General features: G+C 48.6%; 10 protein-coding genes across 10 annotated transcripts; 4 read left to right on the forward strand and 6 right to left on the reverse strand.

Moving 5' to 3' along the window:
• Nucleotides 1-1148: 1148 nt before the first annotated feature.
• On the reverse strand, nt 1149-3191 carry BDV38DRAFT_45025 (uncharacterized protein). Its single transcript, XM_032063376.1, has one exon. The coding sequence runs from the start codon at nt 3084-3086 to the stop codon at nt 1410-1412; it is 1677 nt and encodes a 558-aa protein (XP_031915641.1). The 5' UTR covers nt 3087-3191; the 3' UTR covers nt 1149-1409.
• Nucleotides 3192-6774: 3583 nt separating this feature from the next.
• On the forward strand, nt 6775-9831 carry BDV38DRAFT_291281 (uncharacterized protein; the record flags this gene model as incomplete). The annotated part of the gene is made up of 2 exons (XM_032061706.1): nt 6775-6805; nt 7485-9831. 2 exons carry the CDS (start codon nt 6775-6777, stop codon nt 9782-9784), a joined length of 2331 nt encoding a protein of 776 aa, XP_031915642.1. The 3' UTR covers nt 9785-9831.
• Nucleotides 9832-11152: 1321 nt separating this feature from the next.
• Nucleotides 11153-12567, reverse strand: BDV38DRAFT_280932 (acyltransferase domain-containing protein; the record flags this gene model as incomplete). Its single annotated transcript, XM_032059420.1, has 4 exons — nt 11153-11464; nt 11524-12110; nt 12165-12287; nt 12417-12567. 4 exons carry the CDS (start codon nt 12565-12567, stop codon nt 11153-11155), a joined length of 1173 nt encoding a protein of 390 aa, XP_031915643.1.
• Nucleotides 12568-15017: 2450 nt separating this feature from the next.
• BDV38DRAFT_241789 (uncharacterized protein) lies at nt 15018-15576 on the reverse strand (the record flags this gene model as incomplete). Its single annotated transcript, XM_032054053.1, has 1 exon — nt 15018-15576. A coding segment is annotated over exon 1 (388 nt), but the record flags the coding sequence as incomplete, so codon positions are not given.
• Nucleotides 15577-16381: 805 nt separating this feature from the next.
• Nucleotides 16382-18026, reverse strand: BDV38DRAFT_291283 (FAD-binding oxidoreductase; the record flags this gene model as incomplete). The annotated part of the gene is made up of 3 exons (XM_032061707.1): nt 16382-16521; nt 16612-17758; nt 17889-18026. The coding sequence occupies 3 exons, from the start codon at nt 18024-18026 to the stop codon at nt 16382-16384; spliced, it is 1425 nt and encodes a 474-aa protein (XP_031915645.1).
• A 576-nt stretch (nt 18027-18602) lies between these two features.
• BDV38DRAFT_45076 (uncharacterized protein) lies at nt 18603-19876 on the forward strand. The gene is made up of 3 exons (XM_032063377.1): nt 18603-18916; nt 18999-19208; nt 19296-19876. The coding sequence occupies exons 1-3, from the start codon at nt 18795-18797 to the stop codon at nt 19468-19470; spliced, it is 507 nt and encodes a 168-aa protein (XP_031915646.1). The 5' UTR covers nt 18603-18794; the 3' UTR covers nt 19471-19876.
• Nucleotide 19877: 1 nt separating this feature from the next.
• BDV38DRAFT_45081 (SCO family protein) lies at nt 19878-21451 on the forward strand. Its single transcript, XM_032063378.1, has 3 exons — nt 19878-20758; nt 20823-21147; nt 21203-21451. Exons 1-3 carry the CDS (start codon nt 20306-20308, stop codon nt 21322-21324), a joined length of 900 nt encoding a protein of 299 aa, XP_031915647.1. The 5' UTR covers nt 19878-20305; the 3' UTR covers nt 21325-21451.
• An 84-nt stretch (nt 21452-21535) lies between these two features.
• Nucleotides 21536-22291, reverse strand: BDV38DRAFT_291286 (molybdopterin synthase catalytic subunit; the record flags this gene model as incomplete). The annotated part of the gene is made up of 1 exon (XM_032061708.1): nt 21536-22291. Exon 1 carries the CDS (start codon nt 22073-22075, stop codon nt 21536-21538), a length of 540 nt encoding a protein of 179 aa, XP_031915648.1. The 5' UTR covers nt 22076-22291.
• Nucleotides 22292-22525: 234 nt separating this feature from the next.
• Nucleotides 22526-24428, reverse strand: BDV38DRAFT_241797 (uncharacterized protein). Its single transcript, XM_032054054.1, has 4 exons — nt 24284-24428; nt 23906-24208; nt 23422-23842; nt 22526-23354 (listed from the first exon to the last, which is right to left on the reverse strand). The coding sequence occupies exons 1-4, from the start codon at nt 24303-24305 to the stop codon at nt 22679-22681; spliced, it is 1422 nt and encodes a 473-aa protein (XP_031915649.1). The 5' UTR covers nt 24306-24428; the 3' UTR covers nt 22526-22678.
• A 398-nt stretch (nt 24429-24826) lies between these two features.
• On the forward strand, nt 24827-25914 carry BDV38DRAFT_280939 (uncharacterized protein; the record flags this gene model as incomplete). The annotated part of the gene is made up of 2 exons (XM_032059421.1): nt 24827-25737; nt 25791-25914. The coding sequence occupies 2 exons, from the start codon at nt 24827-24829 to the stop codon at nt 25912-25914; spliced, it is 1035 nt and encodes a 344-aa protein (XP_031915650.1).
• Nucleotides 25915-25991: the final 77 nt, after the last annotated feature.

Here is a 25991-nt window from a genome sequence, read left to right on the forward strand (position 1 = left end):
ATATCAACGACCTACCACCAGAGATATTCTCCACACCAATGCAGTGCCACCAAGAAGAATGACTGACCTACAGTCAGACAGACGCATTGAAGAAACAAAAATCAGTAGAGCCTTTCACCATATTCCATACGTAAGTAAACATGCGACCATCCCAACCCAGCTGGCTATACAATGGATATATAGACCATGTTTGTTTTGCGTGTACCAACTTCAAAATAACCTCAACTCATAATGCCAATGTAACATCGCGAGCATGATGAACGTAACGTAGTAGGAAGCACACGACAAGATACCGGATTCTTGATTTACACGGCCATAAGGTTACTTTGATCCAGGTTTCAGTTCAGATCCCGAAGGGAAAAAAAAAAAAAAAGAAAAAAAAAAAAGGATTCATTCCCAGGTATAAAGCATTCATTCTCTACACGAAAGCCGGTTACCCTAGCAAAGCCGAAGGGGACACACGGCTGGGCAAAGGAGAGCGACGATTATAGGCTTCAGTCAGCCATTGGGACCAGGATCCCAAGGGAATGCGAAGTAGCCCGAGACCTTGGTTCTAGACTCCCGACCCGGCTATGATCGGTGCTAAGGGATATAGGGTTGGTGTGAAAATGCTGTCTGGTGCGCCACACGCAAGGGGTGGAGATCAACACAGAGGAGCTTCCTGCCTGAGGGGAAAAAAAAAGTACGATTTGTTACCCCACATTGAAGATCAGGATCTACGCTCAGGCATTGTGTTACTTGGAACAATTGGAAAGTTGGATGGATAACTCATTGGAAGTAGATTGGGTAAGGTGGCTCGCGCCTTTGTCCTAGACGTTTCATCTAGTTGTTTGTTTTATACTGGTAGTTTGGAGAAGAAAAGGAAACACAGTGTGTTGCTTGATTAGCGGATTGTAAAGAGTGATAGCCATCAGCAACATTGGACCAGAAGGAATTATCAGAGAGCGTGCGCAGTTCGAAAGAGTGAGTGACAGGAAAACTCGAGAAGGAAAGATCACGGAGAGAGTGAGAGAGTCAAGCAAGGAAATCAAAGAGAGGAGCCGAAGCTCAAGAGCGGGAACAATCCAGATCCCATAGCCTCATCATCGTACTACATTAAATCATTCATAGCAGCTGTAGCATTAGCGGATAATAGCTGCGGTCTCATGCTCAACGTGTCGAGCTCATAAATCATCCAAAGACACCATGGCACCTTGTGATCGGGCGTTCTTCGTCACAGACTCCCATCCATTGGGATCCGTCGGGCAGCTTCATAAGACATTATTTAGGGAACAGAACAAGCGAACTTATCGTCATCGTCGGCAGGGTGAACGCGAAAGCATTTCCGTATATACCAACGCCATCCAGACTTTTCCCCACCGTTTTGAAGTACAGGAAATTAGTATCGATATAAAAGGAAAAAGAAACTGTTACATGGCCTTGCGTGGTCTAGGTGGTGGCATATTCCCATGGCAGCTGAGCACACGTAGCGACTCCCAGACACGTTTGTAGAGAGGTTGTCGTAAAGGGGTCAAACTTTGCATGGCTTTGTCCGATCGCTCTTCACGGCACAGGGTACGTATCTTATCACCGTCACTGGATAGGGACGACTGGGGCGAACTAGACCGTGGCTTACGCCTCGATTTGGCCTGCATCGCGGCTGCTGTCGATCTATCAATATCAAAGTTTGGACGCTCTTCCTTGCTATCACGACGGGACCGAGGGGTCCGTGGTGGTACGAGGGATGTGTTCGATGGAGCCACGATACGCAACGTTTGCTGTGCCGATGGGAACTTATCGGGAGCGAAACGAGATTTCCCGATTGACCTCACCGGCGGCGGGCGACGATCTTCTGGCGGCTGATCAGGTGTCGTAGGGAATTTCTCGAGAGCCTGGGGGCTGTTGCTAGAGTTCTGTAACTTGGGGGCTGACTTGGCCACTCTTAGGTGCACGCGACTGCGGACCTTTTTCAATGTATCCATAGGCTTCCTAGACAGCGACTTTGGATCCATGTCTTCGGTGTCCGAGTCTGATTCCCACACTGAATGCTCACAAACCACTTCGGATGTAGAGGTCGACGGTCTATCGCGACCAAATGGGGTTGGCTTATCCATGGAAGGTGAATTGGAACCTGGGCTGGGAATGGGACTTGGACAGTCATTGGCCGGGATAAACATGGCTTCGTCAAAGCGAGTTGTGTGAGGCTCCAGCGTGACGGGATTGATACGGCAAGGAGAAGAGATCATAGATGCCTCTATGGGAGGCTTCCCAACAGCTATTTGAGCTCTTCTGTTTGCCAAAGTGTTCGCGTTGCGCGCAACAGCGGGCAGAGATGGTAGCGGCTTGCCACGGTGGGAGTCTAAAGCGTCGGGCTGAGACATAACTAAAGTGTCCGACGACGCGTTAGATGGGGCAGTCCGCAGGCTGGCTTCCCGAGTAGGTGTTGATGGTTGAGTGGCCTGAACCCTTCGAGAACAGCTCTGCGGGGTTGAGGGATAGGAGTGCACCTGGTTGCCAGAGCTAATATCTTTATGGGAATGGCGGCCAACCTGCTCGCTCGCTCTGGCTGCGTCGTCGGGGTATATGGGAGCAGAGTAGTTTGAGGAGAATGAGCTGCTTGGGGTCAAGTCTGGGGTAGCCTCCGTTTGTACTGAACCAAACGACCCTTGGCTATAATGGCTGGGTTGGCCCCAAGGTTGCGGTGCAATCTGTTGAAGAGCTAACTGGTGTTCCAGCTCGACCACCGACAGTGTTGACCGATTGATGTTAGTACGAGACCGCGCAGTTTCCCCACGAACCGGAACAGGGTAAGGAAGCTCTTTTCCAGGATTCGCGGGGGATAGCATATAATACTGATTAGCTTCTTCACTGAATCTAACATCGCGAGCACCAGGACGGTGAGCTCGTCGGACTCCGTACTCCAGAGAGCGCTCGAGGTAGAATGGGTTGGTTTCGTCTGTTGTCACAGGATCCCTGGGTGGATAATAGGATGAAGCCCGTTTCTTCTGCGGCGATGGTGGGGGCAAGCAAAAGTTCGTCTGGGAGCTGTTGCGGCCACGGTGGAAAGCGTTCAACTCCCCGGGAAGCGGATGATATGCGGTAGCCATGGGGTGATATTGCAACAACCACAGAGCTGTTCAGTGTAGGCTCAAGGATATAGAGCGTTCATCGGAAGCAAGTGATACAGACGCCAAATACCTATTAGCGTCCAAGAATAGGGAGGTCTCTGGGTAGCCATAGCATAGGGAACGACAAGGGAGAAAGGGTTATGTTTATACATGTCACAATTGATACTCTTTCAGGCCTGGAGCCCACCCGATGCATTGGTGGCTAGGCCGGGAAGAGGAGCCGCCGCATGCCAATGCAGAATGGTGTAAACAAAGCTCAATCTCCCGAAAGCACGGACGCCAAAAGCCTACTGGACCTTACATGGTCCCCTTCCCTAGGGATGGCGCTTGCAGCAAGGCGCGGGCAATCGAGGTTGGAGCAAGGGAGACACCCGGATCCCGATCCGCAACCTAGACTCGCAGGGTGTTGAACAGAGCCAGAGGCCAACCGTACTTATTCACAATGTTCTCCGTTCGTGTTGTGAATTCAATTCTCAACTGGGGTCAGGGTCGTTAGGCACCCATTCCCGAGGACGTCATTAGATTGGCACATTGGCCACGAAGCAGTCCCTGCTATGGTTGCGAAAAGTGCAATACGTGCGCCGGCTGGATTCTAAACTCGATTAATTCCCGTCACGCTTCTTTCCTTTGCAAGATCGGTGGTCTCCATCGATATAATTAGTACCTGCATAGCTGTAGGGAGCCGGGATTAACTCGGCGTAAGAGACAATTTGCCACAAGGCAGTCACCTACGTCAAAATAATTTGCAATCGATAGGGTGTTTCATCCACATACATCGCAAACTTACTCTCACTAGGAGACGTTTGTGAGGTATTTGGGCCCCAGTCCCAGCTACCTGGTAATAGAAGGCCGACGTTCCTGCAAATGTGAGCGATCACTTCCGCTTGGACAAAAGTCGCGTCGCGGAAGTCTCCCACGATCTTCCACTAAACCTCTATCAGGTTGTGCTGGCTGTCGATCATGTCGATCCTTCAACTGTATGCTTTGCAGCTAGCCCAATCGTTAGCATGGTCATTGAAATATAATTCTATAGTTACCACCCAAAAAGTCATAGCAGGCCAGGAAGGAAGCTTAAATGACGCCGAATTTAAGCCACACCGTCACAGTTCCTCTCTGATTCTATTTCGCTCTTTTTGCAAAGTCATGCTCACAAAGTTCTCCACCAAAGAGCAAACCCAATGAGTGGTTGGACCCGCATTCCCAGCAGGTCGTGCTTGTTGCTATGACACACTATTGCCCATTTCTGGAGCTCCAAATTGGATAGTCAGAGCGTTTCGAGATGATCTCTATTGAAACATCCGACTGTTGACTCCACCCGCAGATTCTTGGTATAGTGGCTGATTCTGAAAGCCAACGTTGTTACAGGTTATTCTCCGAAGAGGTTGGCTTCATGTATTGGATATCTTTTCGCAAATCCTTGCTGGCCAGTATGGCCATGACCCGAAAGCCCCCATGCCATCTAACACTCTGTCATGCGCTGGCCATTTCGTCGTCCTCTTCCTTTTCCTCTTCTTCTCATCCTCCCTCGTTCTTCGAATGACGCCCTCGCTCTCTTTGGCCTCCTGCATTTTCCCTGATGGTTGAATGCAGCCGTGAGCACCGTCATTGAATTCCGGGATGATCATCAGAACCTGTAATCTAAAGTATATTTGCATATTATGGTGCTTATGTATGGGTCCATTTATTATTTGTAGGCATGTACTCCGTACTTTGATTTAAGACCTTCACCAAGCTGGCGATCGTGTGCATTGACTTTCTATATTCGGCCAGAGACATGGTTGATTCAACTCGTATTGTCCATAAGGCCAGATCCTTCTGACCTGTCAATTCGCTAGGGTCTACCCCGTGCGACGAGTAATTTTTTCCGGGCCCACACGAAATCTTGGGTTTTGATGCATTTGAAAGCCTTTCACTAGTGTATGGTGGGATGGTGAAGGACAGGTGTCCAGACCATCGGTAAAGTAAAGCATTTGCATGACGCGCATTCCCAATCATGCGGAAGACGCCTTGAGGTTAGAGATCTACGGACACACGGGCGCACATTGACGGGTTCAATAACTTGCCCTCCATGCCCCCAATGCTCATATTCTGTACTCCGTACCTACCTACTAGTATGTATATGCATGTCTATCGAATATGCAAGTGGTTATATGAGCGGCGACGGTCAAGTTCTAGTCTTCCATGCACCTCATGGGTAATAAGTACCAAAACTTAATAACCCTTTCGAGCCTCACTTGCATCGTCAACCAAGCTTCTTCACGGGGAAGGCCGGGATTGCTGCAGCACGCTGCCAGTCGCAAAACCTGCACATGCCTCGACCTATGAAGCCTTTCCACAGCATCTCGTGAAGCTCAACATCGTTGCCTGCCAATCAACTACCTGTACATGCTCATATAGGCCCATCTCCCAACTTTATTGAGTTGGAGAATATACCAGCTTTGAATTTTTTTTTTTTTTGAACGTCAGTGACCAGCCACTGAGCTGTAGAGGGAGAGACGACAAAGAGTAATGAAAGCAACCTCTGCTGAGATGCGCATACAAGTACCCAGGTTGGTGGTTCAGAATCTGCAAGGTACGTCGATAGATATGAAACCGGGGCAGGCGGACGGGATTCCTTCCAGTCAATCAGCGCCGGAGGATATTCTGTAGGGCTGCCCTTACTGCCTGTCGGTTCTCGTCAGATGCACTCTGAGATACAGCCCATTTGTCTGGACCTTCGATCGTTAAAAATCGACTACAGTCCCGCAAAGAAGGTTGAAGATTGACAGTAAACAATATGGCCCGATCGGGAAAGCGATCAGCATCCCTTGATTTTCATCCTGGTTGATTTTGAAATGGACGGTTCATGCACGAGAAGAGAAGGGCACGGGAAAGGGGCAAAGGAGAGCATGAAAACTAATTTTCTTTTGTTCTTCTCATTTCAATCACTGTTTCCCGAGAATGACAATATGTCCTCGTGCGGCCAAAAGAAGCCCGCTGAGTCAAAGGCCTCCTAGCACCGAGTGGTGATCAGGCCAAATCGTTGAAGTCGAATTGCTAATAACGCTCACTACCATGGATGGATAAATGGATCGTGTCTGTGCTTCTGTTCAGACGAACCAGATCGGGGATCCAGAGTGGAGAAGATCCGTTGGTTCGTTTCATCGTCCAATCCACTCCAGGTGAACTTCTTTAGTCCAGGGGTTGGGACCGATCTGATTCGACTAATTCGTGGCCCTGTCTTACCTCTTCAAACTTCGACATCATTATGGACCAAAGCAGATTGCATTGACTGCCAGCATAAACTGACACATCCATGAGGCATGACAACGATATGAAACCCATCCAGCCGAGATGCGCTGCCAGCGCATCCGATGGTGGATCAGGAACATGGAACTTTAGTTCTTTGTCAAAGAGTCATTCCAACTGTGATGCAATTCAACATGAGATAGACTAACAAGGGTGATGGATTTTATCGATATATACTCTGTACAGAGTATGCAATGTAATATTGTTCTTTCAATTGTGCCCCATCGTGAAATCACGCGGGGAGCTGAGGTGTAACTTCGCAGAGTTATACCTTACCAGTCAGGATGGGGACGACTGGAGGCAAGCGAGAGTCATTTATAAAAGCCCATTCTGCGACAATTATGTTGTCTAGCACCGCGACAGCACAAACAAAGACTGGATGAATCAATTCCACCATAGGGAAAAGTGTTGTTTGTTGGTTACTGTGGAGTGGATTTGATGGGGGCCCGTGACTTTGGCTGACTACACATTTCCCGTGACCCCCTACACTTACTCTACTTTTCCTCCATTCTTCCCTAGGTATTCTATTAATATTTCTTGCGCTGTACGTACAACTGTCATTCTCCACGCAACACACCGATTGGACTATTTCGCCTTCCGTCGGCAGCCATTGAGCTCTGCTCTATGACTGCTACGAGCGTCGTCCAGTGCTCGTGGCGGTCTGAGAGCGAGCTTTAAAGGTAACAAATCCAATTGATTTGATTCCCAGCCATCGCAATTCCTCGCATCCCCGACGCCTTCTCATTCGACCAGCCACTTGCCTTGCACACCTGCCCACTTTTGGCCCTTCCTCACCCTCGGAATTGCTCCCTTTTTCCCCCTTCAGTGCTTATTAGTTTTTTTTCCCAGTCCCTAAAAGAATATCCACATTCCAACGTGCTTAATTCTGTACGTACTTACATCTATCTTACTCTCCAGAGGCCGGTTCTACGTGTGCGCTGGGGCCCCGAAGACCTCGGAGAACTTGAATTCTTAGTTTGAGAACACTCCCACGTCATCGAAATTGTCCACCGGTTTGTGTTGTAGGCGGCCGAGTGCCAATTCTCACATTGTCGCATTTCCTTTCCCATCATTCTCATCCATATTCAGCGGTGTCTCCCCACACCCACGGCGCATTTGACGAGACCTACGAGATTCACGACCCCTCCACGTTTACGACAGATTTACCGCAACGCCAGCAGCAGGCTGCTTCCAATTCTGCCCCCGACCCTCCCCGATACCCGTCCCCGCGCCCTCTGAGTAGTCAAGGAAGTACTCGTTCGTTACGGAGAACGTCCCGTTCAATTCGTCAACGGCCGGGATCAGTATATGCTTCAGGTCGCCCAGCCCAGATAGAGCAAACAATTCCCGTACTGGTCCAACCTGTGTCGGATCGAAATAGTGGGGTTGCTGCACTTCGTCCTGCGCTTTCCGAAGCCCAGACAGAAGAAGAAGACGACGACGCTGACTCGCTCACTGACGATCGCCCTCGGATATTAGGCGAGTCATACTGGCCACGCAGGTCTACCAGAGTTTCCCCACGTACAGCGTCTGCGATTCTTTGGGCGCTAGAAGAAGCGATTCGAAAACCTCTCCCGTTTACCCCGGATTGGGAAGAAGTGAATGCGCCCATGTCTGACTTGGGAAGCGCGACTGGTTCGATCGGCCTCGCAGGCACAGGGCGTACACAAAATGGCGCTTCACGTGCAGCCCATGGCCCTGTCCCCGTTAACACACACCCCCCAAGTGGGGTCCGGACACCGACCGATATCATGAGACAGCGCCGGGATCGGGAGGCTCGCAAGAAAGCGGAACAAGAAGCCAGAGATAGGGAGCAGGAGGAGGTTGAGCGCAGGCGGCAGGAGTCACAAGAAAGGACTCAGGATCCAGCACATCCCTATGCTGCTGGCGTTGCAGGTAATAGACCTTCACAGCGGAGAGCTGGCCCCGGTGCTCCCGCGGGGTCCGACATTCAGCCGGAATCTCGTCCGACGCAACAGCCTCCCGGGATTCCAGCAGCGCCTCAGCGACCAGATTCCCAGGCTCACGGTCAGGCCCCGGGCCCACACGCCCACCCCAGACAACCTGGGCCATCGACACAGCACAATCCCCAGCAGCCACCAACAGGCTCCTCTGGCTTTCAAAAACAACAAGCTCAAGCTCCCAACCAGCCTAGCACCTCCCAAGCGCAGCAGTCACCACGACGTGTCGGTTTTCCTCACGCTTTCGAACGGTGGGAAACGTTATCCTCCCATTGGGAAGGTCTAACTGGCTACTGGATTCGAAAGCTGGAGCAGAATAGTGAGGCTTTAGAACGCGACCCCATCAGCCAGCAGATGGCCCGTCAGGTGACCGATCTCTCCGCTGCTGGTGCCAATCTTTTTCACGCTGTTGTGGAATTGCAGCGTCTGCGGGCATCATCGGAGCGAAAGTTCCAGCGGTGGTTCTTCGACACCCGTGCAGAGCAAGAAAGATCGAAAGAATTGCAGGCCGATTTGGAACGACAAGTCCGGACCGAGAAACAATCGCGGACAGAAGCAATGGCCGCGTTACAGAAGGCCGAGAGTGACAAGGGTCGCGTGGAGTCGCTGCTCAAGGAAATGCGCCGGGAGCTTCAGATATCCAAGGAAGAAGCCCGACGCGCATGGGAGGAACTTGGTCGCCGTGAGCAAGAAGAAAGGGATCGAACGAACTCACTCCGCAACGGAGAACCCACCTTGGTCGGGGGAGTGCAGGTGGTGCCGATGATCCAGGGCCTACCTACTCGGTCAAATACCGCGAATTATCCATCAGGTGGCCCGGGAAAGTCTTCCGAAGGTCATTACTATGAAGAGGCGCCTGGTTCACCTACAGAGACCGATCCGTTCACGGAGGGGCAGCGAGGTTATCAGGAATCTGACAGCCAGCGCTACGCTCCCCGACAACCGCACACGTCTGTACCTGCAGAATCCTCGGGGCAGTATGCAGGGAATTACTATGAACACGACGGCGAGTATACTGGCCGACCGACGTCTGAGAACGATAATCGCTCCTATGATCCGAGCGCAGCTAGCAGTGAGCCTGGCGATGATGAATATGGCGGGTATCGTCGTACTCAGCCTCAACAAGGGCCTTCCATAGTTTACCCACGTCCTATGTCCGAGGAAAGTGATGACTATGAGCGAGGGTCCATGGAGGACGAAGGGGGCTATGTGCCTAGCACTTTGCCGCCGACAACCTCAGCACCTTATAGCCAGAGCTCTGTAGATTACAGCGGCTCTGGATGGGGAACTACATGGGACTCTGTGACCCCCCGTCATCGCCATCCGACCCGACTCAGTGATGTTATGGAAGAGGAAGAACCTCGAACTACGCCTAGCCGTGCAAGCCGTGCCAGCCGTGCCAGCCAAGCCAGCAGAAGTGTACATTAGACCAGCTCTACATATGGTTTCCCAACAGTCAGTACATACAGGGTTGGTGATTGACAAAAAGCCGTTTGTTCCTTTACTTATCTTTTTTTTTTTTTTACTTTGCTGCATACCTCGTCACTTTACGTCTCCGTACGAGAAGACCAGTGTTATACATCTGCCATTGATATTTATTCCTTTTTCTTTCATTTTCCCTTTTTTTTTTTTTCCACTGGTTCCTGTTTTCCTTATATCCGTCGTTGATTACCCTGTTCGGCATTGTTTTATCATTCGGTAGCAGCATTTGTTTTCCCGAGACCAGGGTGTTATATGAAGATATCCAAGTGCTTTGCTAGGAAGCTTTATTCGGAGCAGATTCGCCCAGGACTCCAAGCGAAGAGCTGGATTAATTACTGTAATTTTACGCTTCATGAGCTCGGTTTCACTCCATGGATATACGTTGGTGTCATGTCATTAGAGAATGGTCCATAGAAAGACATACTGTTATTGCGACTTCTACGCAGTCTTCTTCTATGTCTAGCAAGACAATTTCGTAGCAGTGTGATTTTCTCTTACAAAGACTTTCTTATACAGTCATAAGTCGTACTGATTCCAAGGTCCTATCGGTGGATATATATATATCTGCGCTTCACGGCGTACGCGTATTCTAAGACAAAGCCATGAACGGATAGATCGCATTTGTAGCATATGGAATAACCTTATATAATAGGGACACTTTGATAAAGGTGAAATATACATATATATATTCTCTGTTGATCTTACAATAATAAGTCGCGAGTTGATTGAAAGTTCCTTGCGGTAGTCAAATCAGTCAGACTAAGGATGATAATTCTACAAACGAGCGAATTATCGAATAAACAATACGTCAGAATGATTAATGTACCTTCTTGAGTCATTGGGAGTATATTACTATTCAAATTAGTTGGGGTAGCATATAAAACGAATGAAGCTTCCCTGTGAGAAGCAGGCTTTTGTCCTGAAGATAATATGTATAGATGAACGGAATTCAATGGTCTTTGAAATTCATGGAAGTACCGCTAATTATGCCTTGACACCGAGTACAAAATGGAAAAAAAGAGAGAGAAAAAAAGAAAAAAGGAATCTACACTCATGTACCCTGTATACTAGGTATTACGGTACAAAATGTACTAAATGCGCATCCTCAATATACACTCCGTCCCCATCCTCTCCCTCCAGCCACATCACACATCCAACCTCCTCACCTATTTACTAACACCCGCTACTCCTTCGTCCTGCCCATCCTTGACATTCAAATCTTGCGAGATCTTGGAATTCCAAATCACACGATCTGCCAAATAGACCAAAGACGGAGCGCTAACGATCTCCATGATTTGCAGATAGGACTCCAGTTCACGGAAAACCTAGTTTCATACCTCGATGGCAACGAGTGAGTCTAATCTGTAAGAGGAAATCGATTTGAAAGGAACCATGAGCAAGGTCAGCATTTTGAGAGCTAGAGCATCCGTGACCAATGCTTGTGCGGCTACTCGTTTGCCAGCCTTCTTGACAGCGGTTGCAGGTGCTGGGCATCTTGCCGCTAATTGCTCCAGCCAAAAGAGCATGAAGTTCTTCTTCTTCGACCTCCTGGGTTTCAAGTGTGTCAAGGACTTCGTTTTCAGTTTCCTTTTCTCTCTGCGAGGTAACCGATTCCTTTGACGGGACCTAGGTCGATATTGGGGTAGGGATAACTAGCAGCAAGCTGCGCTCATAAATGACCTCACTGCAAGTTGCTGCATAGTCTCCACGACATTCGGCTCCTTCTTCAAACAAGGCAGTTGCTTGATGTTCTTTACACTTGCACATTCCTGTGCGGTTTCCCGGGTTGGTGCTTCTAACGCAGGGTGAGGGCCTATTTCGATTGGAGTATCCACGGGTTTGCCAGAGTGAGATTTGGCTCCTCTAAGGAGGCTGCTGAGACCCCAGACAAAATTAACGGGAGACAAGAGGTTCGAAGCCCAGTAATTTGCGTTCAGCTCAGATGACTGAATTTGATGACCACGCATAGAGGAATAGAACTTGATACTCGACTCTTGAGGGCGGATATCCCCCATCAAGGACGGGTAGGGTGCAGAAACGCTATTCATATGATAGGAGTGATATGCCACGTCAACCCTGAGTTTCTGATTGAAAAGACCCTGGTCCTCGGCCAACGTCCGCAGTTCGTCTATTGCGTGAGTGTCTCCAGAAACTGTGACGCTCGAATCGCTGTTGATGGAGGCGACGACAATAGTCCCGCTATGAACATGTTTTATCATCCTCTCTGCGCCTTCTTTGCAAGTACCTATTGCCATCCTGCTTCCCCTCACGTCTGTGGTTCTTAGTTTCTCTGCGCCTGCTCCCCGACAATATGCGATCCGCATACAGTCATCGACGTCGAACATTCCAGCGGCGAAAGGCGCAGCAATCTCACCACTGGAGTGCCCGACGACAGCGATCGGAACCATGCCCCATGATTTCAGAAGCTGCGTTAAAGATAGTTCGATCGCTGTGCATGATGACTGGCTGTAACATGGATCTGTGAGCAAGGAGGACTCTTCTTCTCTCGTTATCTCGCATAGAATGGTCAGGACACGTCCTACACAGGTTATTCGTCCTGTTCAACGGGACAACATACTGACGATGGAAAACTCCGCTCCCAGTTTCTTAATGTATTGATCTGCTCTCTCCATAGCCTTCTCAGAGATAGCATATCTTGCAAGCAGTTCCTTAAACATACCCTTCCTGGAGCCTATGGCAATCAAATGGTTGATCTCCGTCTGAAACATGCTTACAATCTAAAATATTAACCCATACTCCAATGATAGATTTTCAAAGACCAACTTGGTACGCTCATAAGCCCTCCCTGTTACTGGCTAAATAGTCCTGACATACAATTTCTAGGTCACCTAGTTGAAGAACTCCAACGTAGCAATTCAGCCAAATTCCACTTCACCCGTGGCCCAATCCTTGCGAAGCTTCCTCCACTGGATGGTTACTTCGGACCGCCGTCGAATTACCGCTTCATCCATACGCGTGATGACTTCGGAGTCAAGCTGCGAAAATTGCCCAGTATCCCCAACCGGGGACAAGCGATACATTACGTAGAACACAAGACGAAGAATAAGGCAACCGTTGCGAGCGCGGAAAGGGCCGTGGACCTTATTCTCGAACAGATCGAGCAAAAGACAAAATTGAGGGACTAATTGGACACTCAGAAGGGCCGACGGTAGCTGGCTATTGATATTCACTCGGGAAAGGTTATTGTTCCTACAGGGCTTGATGACGAGGAATATATCCCGTTCCCGACTTGTCATGTTATCGGCGCCGAGGATACATTTCTAGAGGGGTCGAAGGCATTGTATGATCTCTGCAACGTTGATACTGCCGAGTATTTTGATCGGGGTGGTAGTCATATTATCCCGAGGAATCCGACAACGTTGAGGGAACTGGGCGACATTATCCGGAATATGATTCGGGAGAGTTTGGACTGTGAGGAATGTCTTTGGCTTGTTGTATTTCGTTTTCTATCCTGTTATAGCATACATAGAACCCTTTTCGTGCAATCGTTGTACATGCTACACCGTGGGAGGTTTGATCCTAATCTTCACCATCATTGCTATGCATACCATAAACATTCCCAAGGCCTCGCAGAAGTACCTCTACAGCATATCCCCGATCACGAACTACTCCATACTCTCCATACTCCACCTGAATAACTGGGAAGGTATACCGAGGAAGCCCCAAATTCCAGAGACACTGTCAAGGGATGTCAACCCTACATCCGCAACCTATCAACCCTACTATAAGAAGGGCAACCCATCAAACACAAAAAAAAAAAGAAAAAGTGATAAAACCCGAACTTCCGAGTTCTTGACAAGTTCCTCTCCCATTTGCATACCTTCATCCCTAGATTTGGATTTCCTGGAGAGTTCTCCTTACCACATGGATTACTTCAGTTTAGGATGACAGGAAGGAAGGTTCGACTTTGACGTCTAACCGTATATGTAAAATTGACAACAAATATAAAATATAATTAATCTACTTACACTGGGATTGATAACTCTAGTGGTGATTAAATTTCCCGGGAGTACGAAGTCACGCAAGGATCGTATAGCTAGCTAACCTACGCAAGGAGAGATCACCAACCCCCAATCTCTGGATTTGACAGGTAAATATGATCGAAATACTTTACCAGCCCGTTCGTTGTCAGTCTACCCATAGTGGAGAGGTTAGTTATGTAGAAGCGTTGCTTGATAAAACTTTGTCTTTGAATTAGGGTAAGGATATCGACTACTAGAGAAATGAACTCTAGGTAAAGCGTCAGTAGAGGAAATTAATTGGCTATTTTTCCTCCCTCAGATGAATTTTTAATTGCATTTTTACTTAGCTCTGTACATTTGTTGGAAAAGTTCTTATTCCTTTATGTCCAACCTCTTCCATGACAACCTGGCAGGAAACGAAACATGCTCCCCTTACATACCAGCATAACGGCTGGAACATGCCATCACAACTAAACCTCACTCCCGGTCAATTTCCACGACAAAAAGAAAAATGAAAAAGAAAAGAAAGGGAACACTGGGACGAAGGGAGGCGGACGCAAGGAAACGGAGAAGACGGAAGTATCCGGGCGAAGTCTTCTGAAAAGGTTGACGATTACTTAATAAATAGGGTTACATCCAGCCATCGTGACCGTCATATCGCAATCGGGTTGAAAGAAGGCCCAGGAAAGACTCGGGCAAAGATGAGAAGTATTCCGGAAAGAGTCATTCGAGGAATTAACTTTTCTCATGGTAGAGGTCACATTACCACTAAACTGTGGTTGACAGGCCAATGGTCCCCCGGTTAGAAGAGGCCTAGACGACGAGCTTATTGGGGTTATACTATGGTCTAGGCACGTCTAGGCCCGTCTATCGCAAAAGTGATCTAATCAACAGAATGCGTGATTGTGAGGTTTGGACATGGGGTTTGGTGAAGGAAATGGGGAATATGGGGTTTAGTTAGGGTAGATGGCGTTCTTGTGCCCATAATGTATATGAATTTCATAGGTGTAAGTTTTGTTATTACTGTAGGGGTTTGTTTTTTTTTTTTTTAAATAAGGGAATAGATACGTAGCAGTGGTCATATCTCAATTAGTTTAGAAGGCACATATTAGGTAGGTATATTTGAAGGTCTGAACGATAGACAATTAAATCGGTGTATCCGAGATGTGATACCAATTCCTTCATGTTACCCAACGCCGTGCTAGAATTATATAACCCGATCACCAAATACAAATCCCCACTCCCCAAGAACGCCTAACGAACCGTGTTCTCAGGAGAAAACATAGAAAATATCACGTCAAGGTCTGTAATCCCCGCTTCAGAAGCCTGACTTGATCAAACGAGCTGCAGTATTCCTGAAGAGAGCTGAGCGCGTCCTTATCGAGTCCTTTGTAGCTACCCCATTGGTGGCTACTGCTAGACGCGCTCACTGGTCTCCAAGGTGAGCCCCGGTGCGAACGCGCCGGGGATTCTCGAGTAGGTTTATGTGTCGTGTCGAAGTCCGTCGCAGGAGGCAAGATTAAGGGATGGTCATGATGCGACATCGGTACTGGGAGGGTCTTTTCGGGTGGAGAGCTTGCAGCAGATTCCGGATCGTGTATGGCTATGGGGTGACTGTTCTTGGAGTAGAATAAGTTGTCTGGTGTATGAAGGTTGTTGGTCAGAGTGCCAAGCAGAGAAGACATCGCGTTTTGAACGGGAATTTGTGGAGACTAGGGCTCCAGAGGTCTTGAAGAGATTGAGTGCTATGCAAAGTATGTATTATGTGGGTATGTGTAGATAAACAAGGCAATGGGTTATGAAAGACGTCCTACATGAATGCCTTTATATAACATATTTCGAACCGTAGAGGACATTGAACCTCATATACGCCACGGGTGGCGGTCGAAAGAGGTACAGTACTTTTTAACCCCTTCAGTCCCGGTTGAATAGGAAGTCATGGATCGTATAACCGAGCCTCCACGATGTAGGTGTCATATCCCCCGTTCCACGGAACAGCATGCAGGGTGAGATGTGAGAATCCCGTCTAGGCCACATGGGGGACAGGTCACAGACAACTTTTGTTTCTTGCTCGACTCTGCGTGGCCCTGGATGGCACCCAATAAGGGATATGTTCGACTTTTAGCCTTTCCGTAGTGATATAACCTGAGAGGCACCTTCTAAGACGGGCATGAGTTACCAGTGAGACAAGTAATTCAATGTCTGTAGCTTGGAACATTCTTTCGAAGGAAACCACTTCCAGACCCGCAACAGGGTTCATGACAGCCAAATTCTGGACCCCGGAATCGAAGTCAAATCCCCCAGATGCCACCCCAACCCGCCAATTATACAGTTTTCGGTAAAACTTGGGACGTGCCGGATTCTGTTCATTGGCGCGTGCTTCTACCGAACCAACGGTTGGACTACCCGGTAATTGTTAACGGCCCGGAGATGGGCCCTAGAGTTATCAAACGTTGGGATTGATGTTACAGTCATCTGAGTCATCTCTTTCACACCATAACCCTAGACGATTGGAATATGGAATTGAATTATTAAGCATGCTTATCTAGTCACAGATTGATTATCCTGCGTGTGATCCGTTCCTTGGATGGAGGAGGTCATGCCATCTTCTGAACACATTGTTGGGATCGTAAGTCCTCTTCAGCTGCTGTAGCCGTTCTAAGTTCTCGCCGAAAAGCTTTGCAGAACTGATATTATGTCCTATTCAATGTCAATTACTGCATTTTGTTTGAAAGGCTCAACATGAGTGATCCTACTAGGAACACGTGAAGACTTGTACTGGGAACTTACCAGCATAGTTGGCATATGCGGCTACATGATTTTCGCCCTCATCACGGGATCCGCAATTCTCAATCTTAGAGATAATATCTTGCTGCTCAGTCAGCATTTTATGGTCGAGATCTGGATCCTGCCAGCAGAAGACCGAGCCAACATTGTAGTACCGGCCTCGATTAGCACAAGCCGTAGCGTCCAACGGTACTTCAAGTATGTGAGTATATGGCAGCAGCTCAAACATGAGCACACTATTCCCCACCCTTCGACAACTTTTCATTACCCTGTCGAATTGGTTGTATACGTCGTGCACAAAGTCGGGGTCAAGTGGTAGGGAAATATTGGTCCCGTTGATGTTTTTGCGGCCCTCCGGAGACGGTTCTATATTAGCCACTGCGTTGAGTCTCGTATAAGACATCATATCGGCTTTTCCCGCAACAGGGCTAGCTGATAGGAGGGGTTCGAAAAAGTCTTCTGCCTTTTCCCTGGTGCCATTGTAAAAAGGAACGACCAGTACAGCCGTCTCTGTCATAAACGGTGGGGCCGTGAACCCGAACATGAAACCGCTGTTCACATCCATGCGACGGTGAAACTCATTGGCAAAATCCACAATCTTCGGTAACTTCTCTGGTGTAAAGTACAGGGCTCCCCCGAACACATGATGTTTCATGTCATACGCACGGAAGACTAGCTCGGTCACCACGCCGAAGGCTTGTCCGGCACCTCGAACCGCCCAGAAAAGATCCGGGGAAGTAGTTTCCGACGCTTCGACGATGGACCCATCTGCGAGCACCATTTTGACACTCAGCAGGCTGTCAATAATCAGACCATACCTTCCTGTCAGCCATCCGTAACCTCCCCCCAATGTCGATCCTCCGACGCCGGCATGACTTGAAGTCGCACCTACAACCACTAAGCCATAGGGAGCCGTAGAGCTGTTGACATCCTGCCAAGTTGCGCCACCTTGTACACAAACTGTCTTTGAAGCAGGGTCTGTGAGGACCTTCCGCATCTGAGAAAGACTGATTACAATACCACCATGCGATGCTGAGGATCCAGTGGTGGAATGTCCCCCGGCTTCTACAACGAAAGAGATACGATGCTTTCGGGCAAACTCAATCACTTCAGAGACCTCGGACGTGGTGGTGACTTTAACTACTGCGCCCTGTGGTACTGTTAGAGACATATTCTGTGGGTAATGAGCCAAAGCTTTGCAAGAATGTTAAGGGAGATGGAGGGCGTTATGAGCTGGGGCCTCTCTGGTATGTCCCGGTAAGTATCAAAGCCACACGTACAGCTTCTTTCTCGCACGTATCACTCCATCGCTTAATGCTCTCAGCATACTCGTCCGAACCGGCGCATATCACCCTAGCCCGGGTGCCTTCCAGCTGTTGCTGGAGTTCAAGGATATGGGCGTACGATAGAAATGGCATATTTTAATTCCAGGATATGTCCGTTCGCTCTTCAAGCTATACGTATGTGGCTAGATGCGCCTTGAGAATACATCGATCGATAGTGCGATCAGTTAATAGTCAGGCAGGAAGTCGTCTGACGAGCCTGTACGTAGAGTAGAGTTCAAGAAAGTTGGTGACATATTAGTTACAAATATTGGCCCAGGACAACTCTAGTTATATTCACTACGGTAAAACTTAATCATATGACCTTTTATAGTTTCTGCGTCAAGAGTGCAATAGATCACTGGTACCTTTCCAGATTGCATTCAGAAGCAAGCTCAAGGATCCAGCATCCTGTGATGGAGGAACAAAAGTCAAGGTTTAAACCATCGAAAGTCACGTTACGTATTTATGCACCGTGAGGACGATCCATCCGAATTAAATGCATCCGATGGGCCAACGTTCAAGCCTCACAAAGCGATCCATGCTCATATCAGAAGATAACACAGCACACTCTAGACATCGCATGAGGATTCTTTTATATATGGGGAAATTAATGTAACACAGACTCTCCTCCAAGATTACACACGGCTTAACGCGGTTGGTATCGAATATCTCCGACTGGATGGGGAAGGGCTGACGGCCTGGTTCCATGGTTGAGGATACTGTCGTTTCCAATGGCACGACAGACCGACGGTTAGCTGACAATCCTTTATAAAACAGCTGATCCTTTTTACTCAACTCCCTCTAGTCTAATTATAGAGGATCCACAATATATCTATCGATTACTTAAGTCTCACATCGAATATGCCTGATTGGAAGACGGAGTCAACGTCGGAGGAGGACGTCAAAAATACAAATAATGACGGCTTAGCGTTTCAAGTATTGCTGGTAGTGTGTTTAACCGTATACGTCGTGACTGCCATATGGTAAGGACCGCTTTTAGTCCTGGCTCTGGATGCAAATGTTGTCTTGCTGCGACTGATATAACAAATCTGACCATGAGAGCAGGTTGCTACTAAGATCCTATTGTCTCGCATACTCGAGTCTAGCCTTCGGAACCACTGATCCCGCAATAGCACATGTACCTCCCCAGGACAACATGGAAAGACGATTAGACTGTCTGGAAAGAGTTGCCCCAACCAAGCCCTTCAAAATCTGGTGGTTGTCTGTTCAAACGATACGATCTCCGCTAAAGCAATCGGATCATGTATTCACATGGTAGGACTTTCTAACCCTGAAAGCTCCATTGCTGCTGGTTTGCTAGGTCAACCGTCAGACAGTATACTGACTGATATGTCGATTTAGTTCTATTTGTCTTGATAAGGTCCGCAAGAAGGACCCGATCCACACTCTTCAATGCCACCACGTGTTTCACCGAGAGTGCCTAGAGAATTGGTTCTTGGGGTTTCATAACCAGTGTCCAATGTGTAAAAAGCCTTTCTTCGAAGAGCTTGATATGAGCCCGGAATGTGCAGTGTAGGTCAGCTCGAAAGTTCAGGATTGATTCAAACATGAGTGTTCGGCATAGCAAAGCATGATACGTTCTTGATCAAGATTCATTTGGCGTTGTTTCATCCAATAGGAAGCACCTACCATGGACTTCTTTCTTGATGGTTTCTAAAAGTGGAGTTGAGTAGTGATTCGTGCGTTTTTACGGCCAGCAAACATCGATTAAAGACCCCCCCCCCCCCAATCAAAGTAAATTCGTCAAAGGCAAGTCTGAAAGTTCCCCGGATCTAGAATTGTGGGGGTGGCAAAGGACTGACTAGAATTCCTGTAAGACGTAACGTCGCGATGACGGTGGTGTAGTCATGGTTACTCACGGAAGATGCGGATCGATGGATCGCGGTTATTAATCCATGACAACGTGGCTCTAGAACAGGCTGGCAATTCTGTAATGAGATTCTTGGTTTATGTAAATTTCTCAATGTCCATCCAAGTTGGCGGGTTCAGATAGCCCGAAAGAGATGGCTTGTCGTACGTAGGTCAATCATTCAATATAGACATCTCAGGACTAAGATCTCTCTCAATCACTGGTCCTTTTTCATTCTTAATATGAATGTTCATTTTCCGTCATGAGCACGAGTTCTGTATAGAATTCTAAACCTCGGAGCGAATGCAAGCATCTCGAGTCACGGCATATACACTGCTGCCTCAGGCTACAAAGCAACACGTGAGGACGAGGCGTGAAAGACACCTCAGGCCAAAACGCTAACAGCGGATTCCGGCCGGAGATCTCGAACCATCACCGCTTCACGATCACTGCCAGTGTCTCGTTCCTCTCCAAACCCGTTCAGGCCTCCCTTCGACACCCAATGGCATCGACAATGAGACCTCTCGTTCAAATGGTCGGACGAGCCTCGCGCTCCACAATCCCCACCCTCCGATCAATCCCATCGCAAAACGCTTTCCTTTCTCTCCGGACAAAACTAACCCAGGCCGCCTACACTCAAACTCTCAGACACAATGGCCTCTCCTCTCAGCGCTCCTTCAGTACGACTACCGTCCGCGCTCGGGCACGCACAATGGGCCAGCTCAAGGCCCGGAATTCCACCGGTCCATTCTCGTGGAAATCGGCGCTGCTCTTCGTCATTACCGGTGCGGGCATGATCGTTTATTTCCGGGTGGAGAAGGAACGGTTGGCGCGAAAGCGGATCGCAGAGATGAGCAAGGGAGTCGGCCGGCCGAAAGTTGGAGGTCCATTTGTGTTGAAGGACTTGGACGGCAAACAGTTTACCGACGAGGACTTGAAGGGAAAATACAGCTTTGTATGTTCAATGTCTGGGGACAACGTTCTATACGCCCGTTATGGCGCTGATTATAATCTGTTAGGTTTACTTCGGCTTCACGCACTGCCCTGATATCTGCCCCGACGAATTGGACAAGATGGCCGAGATCATTGACAAGGTGAAGGAGGCTACCAAGGGCGAGAACATCTTCTTGCCTGTCTTTGTTACATGCGATCCCGCTCGCGATACCCCCGAAGTGCTGCGCTCGTATCTCCAGGAGTTCCACGGAGATATTATCGGCTTGACTGGCACGTACGACCAAGTCAAGAACATGTGCAAGCAGTACCGGGTGTACTTCAGCACACCGCAGAACGTGAACCCAGGCGAAGACTATCTGGTGGACCACAGTATCTACTTCTACCTGATGGGTGAGTGATGTCGTCTGTATAGTATACCGTACGATTGCTAATTCTATTGGTACAGACCCCGAGGGCGACTTCGTCGAATGCATTGGCCGCCAGGACACCCCCGACTCGGCCACCAAGGTGATCATGGAGCATATCAACGACTGGAAGCGCGAAGGCAAGCCATTGAGAAAGGACTAGAGTGTACGAATAGCATGGAAAAGTATGTACAATAGAAATACCCTACTCAGACAAGGGTCGATAGCATGTAGCATTATATGACCGTCCGTAAACATCGTGAAAATATAGCCATCTAGAGCCAATCAGCACACTGGTCCCATCACTCTCTCATCCCCACCACAACTCACCATATACATATTCATGGATAATAAACCAACCAAGAAAAATTCTGTCACTTCCCAACAACCACCTTATTCCCATCCCCATCCCTCTCCCGATTCTCCCTCCACTCCATCGCCCCATCTACAAACTCCTCCCTCTTCCAAATCTCCGCCTTCTCCTTACAAATCTCCAACACCTCCTCCCCAGCCCTCCACGCCGCCCGCCGATGCCCCGAACTAACCGCAATAACAATACTCGCCTCCCGAATCGGCACAACCCCCAACCGATGCGCAATCACAATCCCCGTCAGCCCATGTTTCGCGACCGCGTCCCGTGCAATCCCGGCTAGCGTCTTGAGCGTCAGGGGCGGGTACGCCGTGTAACTCAGCTGTGCGACGGGCCGGTCCTCAAAGGTGTTTCTCGTTGTGCCGAGGAAGAGGACGTTTGCGCCAGCGGCCGGGGAGGAGATTTTGTCCAGGGCGGATTGCGCGTCGAGCGGGGAGTAGGTGAGCTCGAGGTGGATGTTTTGGGCTGGGTCGGTTAGGTGGCGGGGGTAGGTTTTTGGGTCGAGGTGGGCGGGAGTTATTCCGTCGGAGGGGGAGGAGGTCATTTTGAGGGTAGATTGGTTGGTTGGTCGTTTGGTTGGTTAGGAATGTTGTGTATATGTATGAATCTGTTGGAGAGAAATTGCCGGGCGGTTTTTGTTGCGTGGTTACGTCATAGAGGTGGTTCCTGGACTGTGTGGGGAAGAGGTGTGGCTTGGTGAGGGAGGGTCGGTGGTGTGGTTTCTGGTTTGGAGGGATCTTTCGAGGTAGGTGTTCTTTATAAAGGTTTTGTTTGGTGTTGATATCGGAGGAATGACTGGAGTGAGGGGAATCGTGCTCGAGTGAGTGCCTGAGGCCGTTGAGGTCTTATCGGTGCTGTGGGGTAAAGTGGGACCGTATATAACTTTAGGATATCAAATCAAGGCACTGAGGGTTTCTATTACCTATTTCGTCTCGTAACTCGAACTTCGATGGTTCTCGACTTGACTATACCTTGACACACTGAACAAATAACATATGAAGAGAGCTGCTTGTGGGATACAGCACTCACATACTGAAGTTTAAGTTACATCTACATACTCCTCACAGTATTATGCTACACTATGTGCGCGAACCGTTAAACTTGGGATATCACCACGGTATTGCATCCAATAACTAAAGAGAAGCATTCATACACTGGGCAGATACACTTCGGGAGATGGCTGCAACAAGGCTGATTCGAACAACTCCTTCCCAGGCTTGTCGTGCAGCGCAGCAATCCACATAAATGACTCCATGATATCCCTCATAGCCAACCACGAGCGCACCTTGCAAAGTTGGCTATTAGCCCGCAACCAAGGCTTCAGCCACTCATCGTCAGAAGCACCGAAAACTGAGACTCCACCAACCATTAAGAGCCAAAGCACGATATGAGATGAAACACCTTCTAAAGACTTGAGAGATACAAGACAGTCTTTGTAAGCAGCAGAGAATTGAGTATACGGCCGTCGAATATCCTGCCACTGCAAGAAGATATGGGAGGAGAAGGCCAAAAGCCCGAGACGGAGAGCTTCAGCAATCGAACCCGTTTCAAACTTTATATCGAATAGGCGGTACATCACTGAAGTCATTGTCTCCATGAAGAACTCCATAGAAAATCTTTGTTGCTTTTCGATGGCTTTATTCACGAGGACACAAAATCTCCTCATAATGCTCCATGTTCTAGCTAGATCATCGTCTATGCTTTGGAGGAATTGTTCGTTAGCGTGCCCACTCAGAGGTGGTGTCGTCAGGATCGAAAGCCGTAGAGTGTCATCAAAGAAGAGAGGGCTTGTACAGCTCTGAAGGGCAACTGATAAATCGGATCTATGTCTAGATTAGCGGACTTTATTCTTCGCTTGTTTTATGGTGGTCAATTTGCGAAAAGGCATACCGGTACATTTCGGTCTTCAGATTCACATCGTAGGTATAGGTGTCCATGCCACCTCGCAGACCCACAATCTTATGAAGGCCCCTGAGGTGATGCTTGGCAGCGTCAAAATCCTCCCTAACAAGCGCGTGTGTCGTTAGGAATAGAACCACCATTATCGTAGCATCCGACGTTTTTAATTGCTCGTCTGGCAGGGACAGCCTCTCGCGGAGGAGTCGAAGTGTCTTCAAGAAGTGTAATGAGGCTGTCTTGTTTGTCTTAAATTGCCAATCCGACAATCCATCGAAGAAGTCCTGCGTTATGAAAGCCATGCCATGGAGGTAGATAGGATCCGCAATCAACAGATCGCGCCACTGGTCACTTTTCTTCGGAAAGGAAAGATATCTCTCCAGGGTGAATAAGGCTCTCTTCGACATAGCCGAAACTGTATTTACATCGGTAAGAATACACTTAGTAGGGGTTTACCATATCTGCAGGATTGACTTACATCTTACGATATCCACAGCCAACGCTGGTTCCACTGTGTCCGCAAATTGTAGCAGGGAGACCTCCGAGCCAACCCGTTGCGGAATGATAGAAGGCGGCCTCTTAGCCAATGAGCCAGGCTGCTTCCGCAAAATTCTAGGCTTTTCATTACAAGTCTCATCGTGCTCCAACGCCGCTCGGTCATCGCGCACCGAACGTCGGGATTTGCCCTGATTCTTTCCTAGCATGACATAGCTCCTGATAAGCTTGCGCGTATCTGGGTCTGGCTTCCCTGTGCCTGTGGATATGATGATCGGTAGCATCGCTACCCAAATAGTGAGAGTATGCCCCCGGAGTTAAACAATCTTGACAGTTGATGAATGACGGACGACGGACTTACCTGATCCACCTTCAAGAGACATGCCTAAGCAAGAAGTGACATGAGAAGTCAAGAGAGCATGAGTCAATCTTGAATAACGCGTTGCTGGGCTTCTTCTTCCTAGATTAATTACCTAGTTAAGGATACAGTCCGAAAGAGAGTTAAGTCCGCTTACAGCCATCTTTGAAGCGCGCCTCTTGGAGCTGACGATTCATTCAACTGACGGGCATCACACCGATTGGTTGAACGATTGTTCCCCTATTCGGGAATAGCGGTTCGTCGCAGAATGAATCCTATTGGCTGTTACAGCTATCACCAGGGTCACTAACCGTTTTGGGAGAAAAGAGTATATCGCAATTCCTCCAGCGTCAGAGGTAGCAATGTCCATGGCATGGGCCTTGAACTGGCATATATAAAGTCTTCCAAGATCAGAGAAATGCTATTGCTTACAATCTCAGGTTTACACAACGCACAACAACCACCAAACCTACACGCAAATCTCCAAGACATACCTCAATTCCACGAGTGTTGAAAGCCAGTATAAGACAAAAGGGCTACTTCATGATGACTCCTTCGAGAGATCTACCACCCTACACCAGTCCATTCTACCCTAATATCTATCTCAAGTCTCAGCTGTGTACCAAGGCCCAATGGCCGCCGAAAGACACCACACTTATTGATAAAGTCGCTATCGTAACGGGAGCCAATACCGGCTTGGGTTTGGAAAGCTCTCGTCAACTCCTATCATACAATCTCTCCCATTTAATCATCGCCGTTCGTTCAGTTGCGAAAGGTCAGGAAGCAGCCGCTACACTCCGGAAGGAGTATTCCAAGGCCACCATCGAAGTCTGGCAACTAGACATGAGCTCTTACGATTCTATCCGCGCCTTTGCTCGCCGCACCGAAAGCCAGCTATTTCGTCTCGACATAATCATTCTCAATGCCGGATTGCAAAAGCCACATTTTGGAGTTGATCCGAGCACCGGCCATGAGGAGGTCGTCCAAGTAAATTACCTGTCGACGGTACTCCTTTCTATTCTTCTCCTCCCTGTTCTCAAGAACAAGGCACCTGCTGGTACACCCGGCCGACTGAGCATCGTCAATTCGGGCACTGCTCTCTCTGCGAGCTTCCCGCACGGAAATTTTTCTCCACTCCTACCTTCGTACGACGACCCGAAGAATTTCGACTGGACCGAGCAATATAGTTCATCCAAACTACTCGGACACATGTTCATGTGGAAGCTCGCCGACTACGTATCTGTGGATGACGTAGTGGTGAATCTGGTCGATCCAGGCTTTACCAAGGGCACTCAGCTCCAGCGTGGAGTTTCAGGTGTTGTATCACTATTCATGTCCCTTGCGAAGGTGGCCACTGCTCGGACTGTCAGGGATGGAGCTTCCACATATCTTGACGCAACAGTGGTAAAGGGCAAGGAGTCCCACGGCTGCTTTCTTATGGACTGGCAGATTCGACCGTGAGTATACTGCATCGCCTATGCGTCATCACTTGCTAATATATGCTTCTCAGGTTTGCTGCCGTCCTATATACGCCCGAAGGAAAGCAAGCCATTGAAAGGCTGTGGGACGAAACAATGACCGAACTGAAATTTGCCGATGTTCAAGGTATTCTTCGGTCTATGAACAGGACGTGACCAGTAGTCACTAGAAGGTCAAGTACAGGTCACTGTTGGATAGTGTACGGCTATCGTCGGAGTACCATGTTTTATGC

This window comes from Aspergillus pseudotamarii, assembly GCF_009193445.1.
Source record: "Aspergillus pseudotamarii strain CBS 117625 unplaced genomic scaffold BDV38scaffold_15, whole genome shotgun sequence".
In the NCBI taxonomy this organism is placed as follows: domain Eukaryota; kingdom Fungi; phylum Ascomycota; class Eurotiomycetes; order Eurotiales; family Aspergillaceae; genus Aspergillus; species Aspergillus pseudotamarii.

Excerpts from the sequence above, each read along its gene's own strand:
- BDV38DRAFT_45081 (XM_032063378.1), top strand. The coding sequence starts at position 20,306 with ATGGCATCGACAATGAGACCTCTCGTTCAAATGGTCGGACGAGCCTCG. Across the intron at positions 20,759-20,822 it reads TGAAGGGAAAATACAGCTTT|GTTTACTTCGGCTTCACGCA; the intron begins GTATGTTCAATG and ends ATAATCTGTTAG. Across the intron at positions 21,148-21,202 it reads TATCTACTTCTACCTGATGG|ACCCCGAGGGCGACTTCGTC; the intron begins GTGAGTGATGTC and ends CTATTGGTACAG.
- BDV38DRAFT_45076 (XM_032063377.1), top strand. The coding sequence starts at position 18,795 with ATGCCTGATTGGAAGACGGAGTCAACGTCGGAGGAGGACGTCAAAAAT. Across the intron at positions 18,917-18,998 it reads TACGTCGTGACTGCCATATG|GTTGCTACTAAGATCCTATT; the intron begins GTAAGGACCGCT and ends CCATGAGAGCAG. Across the intron at positions 19,209-19,295 it reads TCGGATCATGTATTCACATG|TTCTATTTGTCTTGATAAGG; the intron begins GTAGGACTTTCT and ends ATGTCGATTTAG.
- BDV38DRAFT_241797 (XM_032054054.1), bottom strand. The coding sequence starts at position 24,305 with ATGTCTCTTGAAGGTGGATCAG. Across the intron at positions 23,843-23,905 it reads GGCTGTGGATATCGTAAGAT|TTTCGGCTATGTCGAAGAGA; the intron begins GTAAGTCAATCC and ends ATGTAAATACAG. Across the intron at positions 23,355-23,421 it reads CTGAAGACCGAAATGTACCG|ATCCGATTTATCAGTTGCCC; the intron begins GTATGCCTTTTC and ends ATCTAGACATAG.
- BDV38DRAFT_45025 (XM_032063376.1), bottom strand. The coding sequence starts at position 3,086 with ATGGCTACCGCATATCATCCGCTTCCCGGGGAGTTGAACGCTTTCCAC.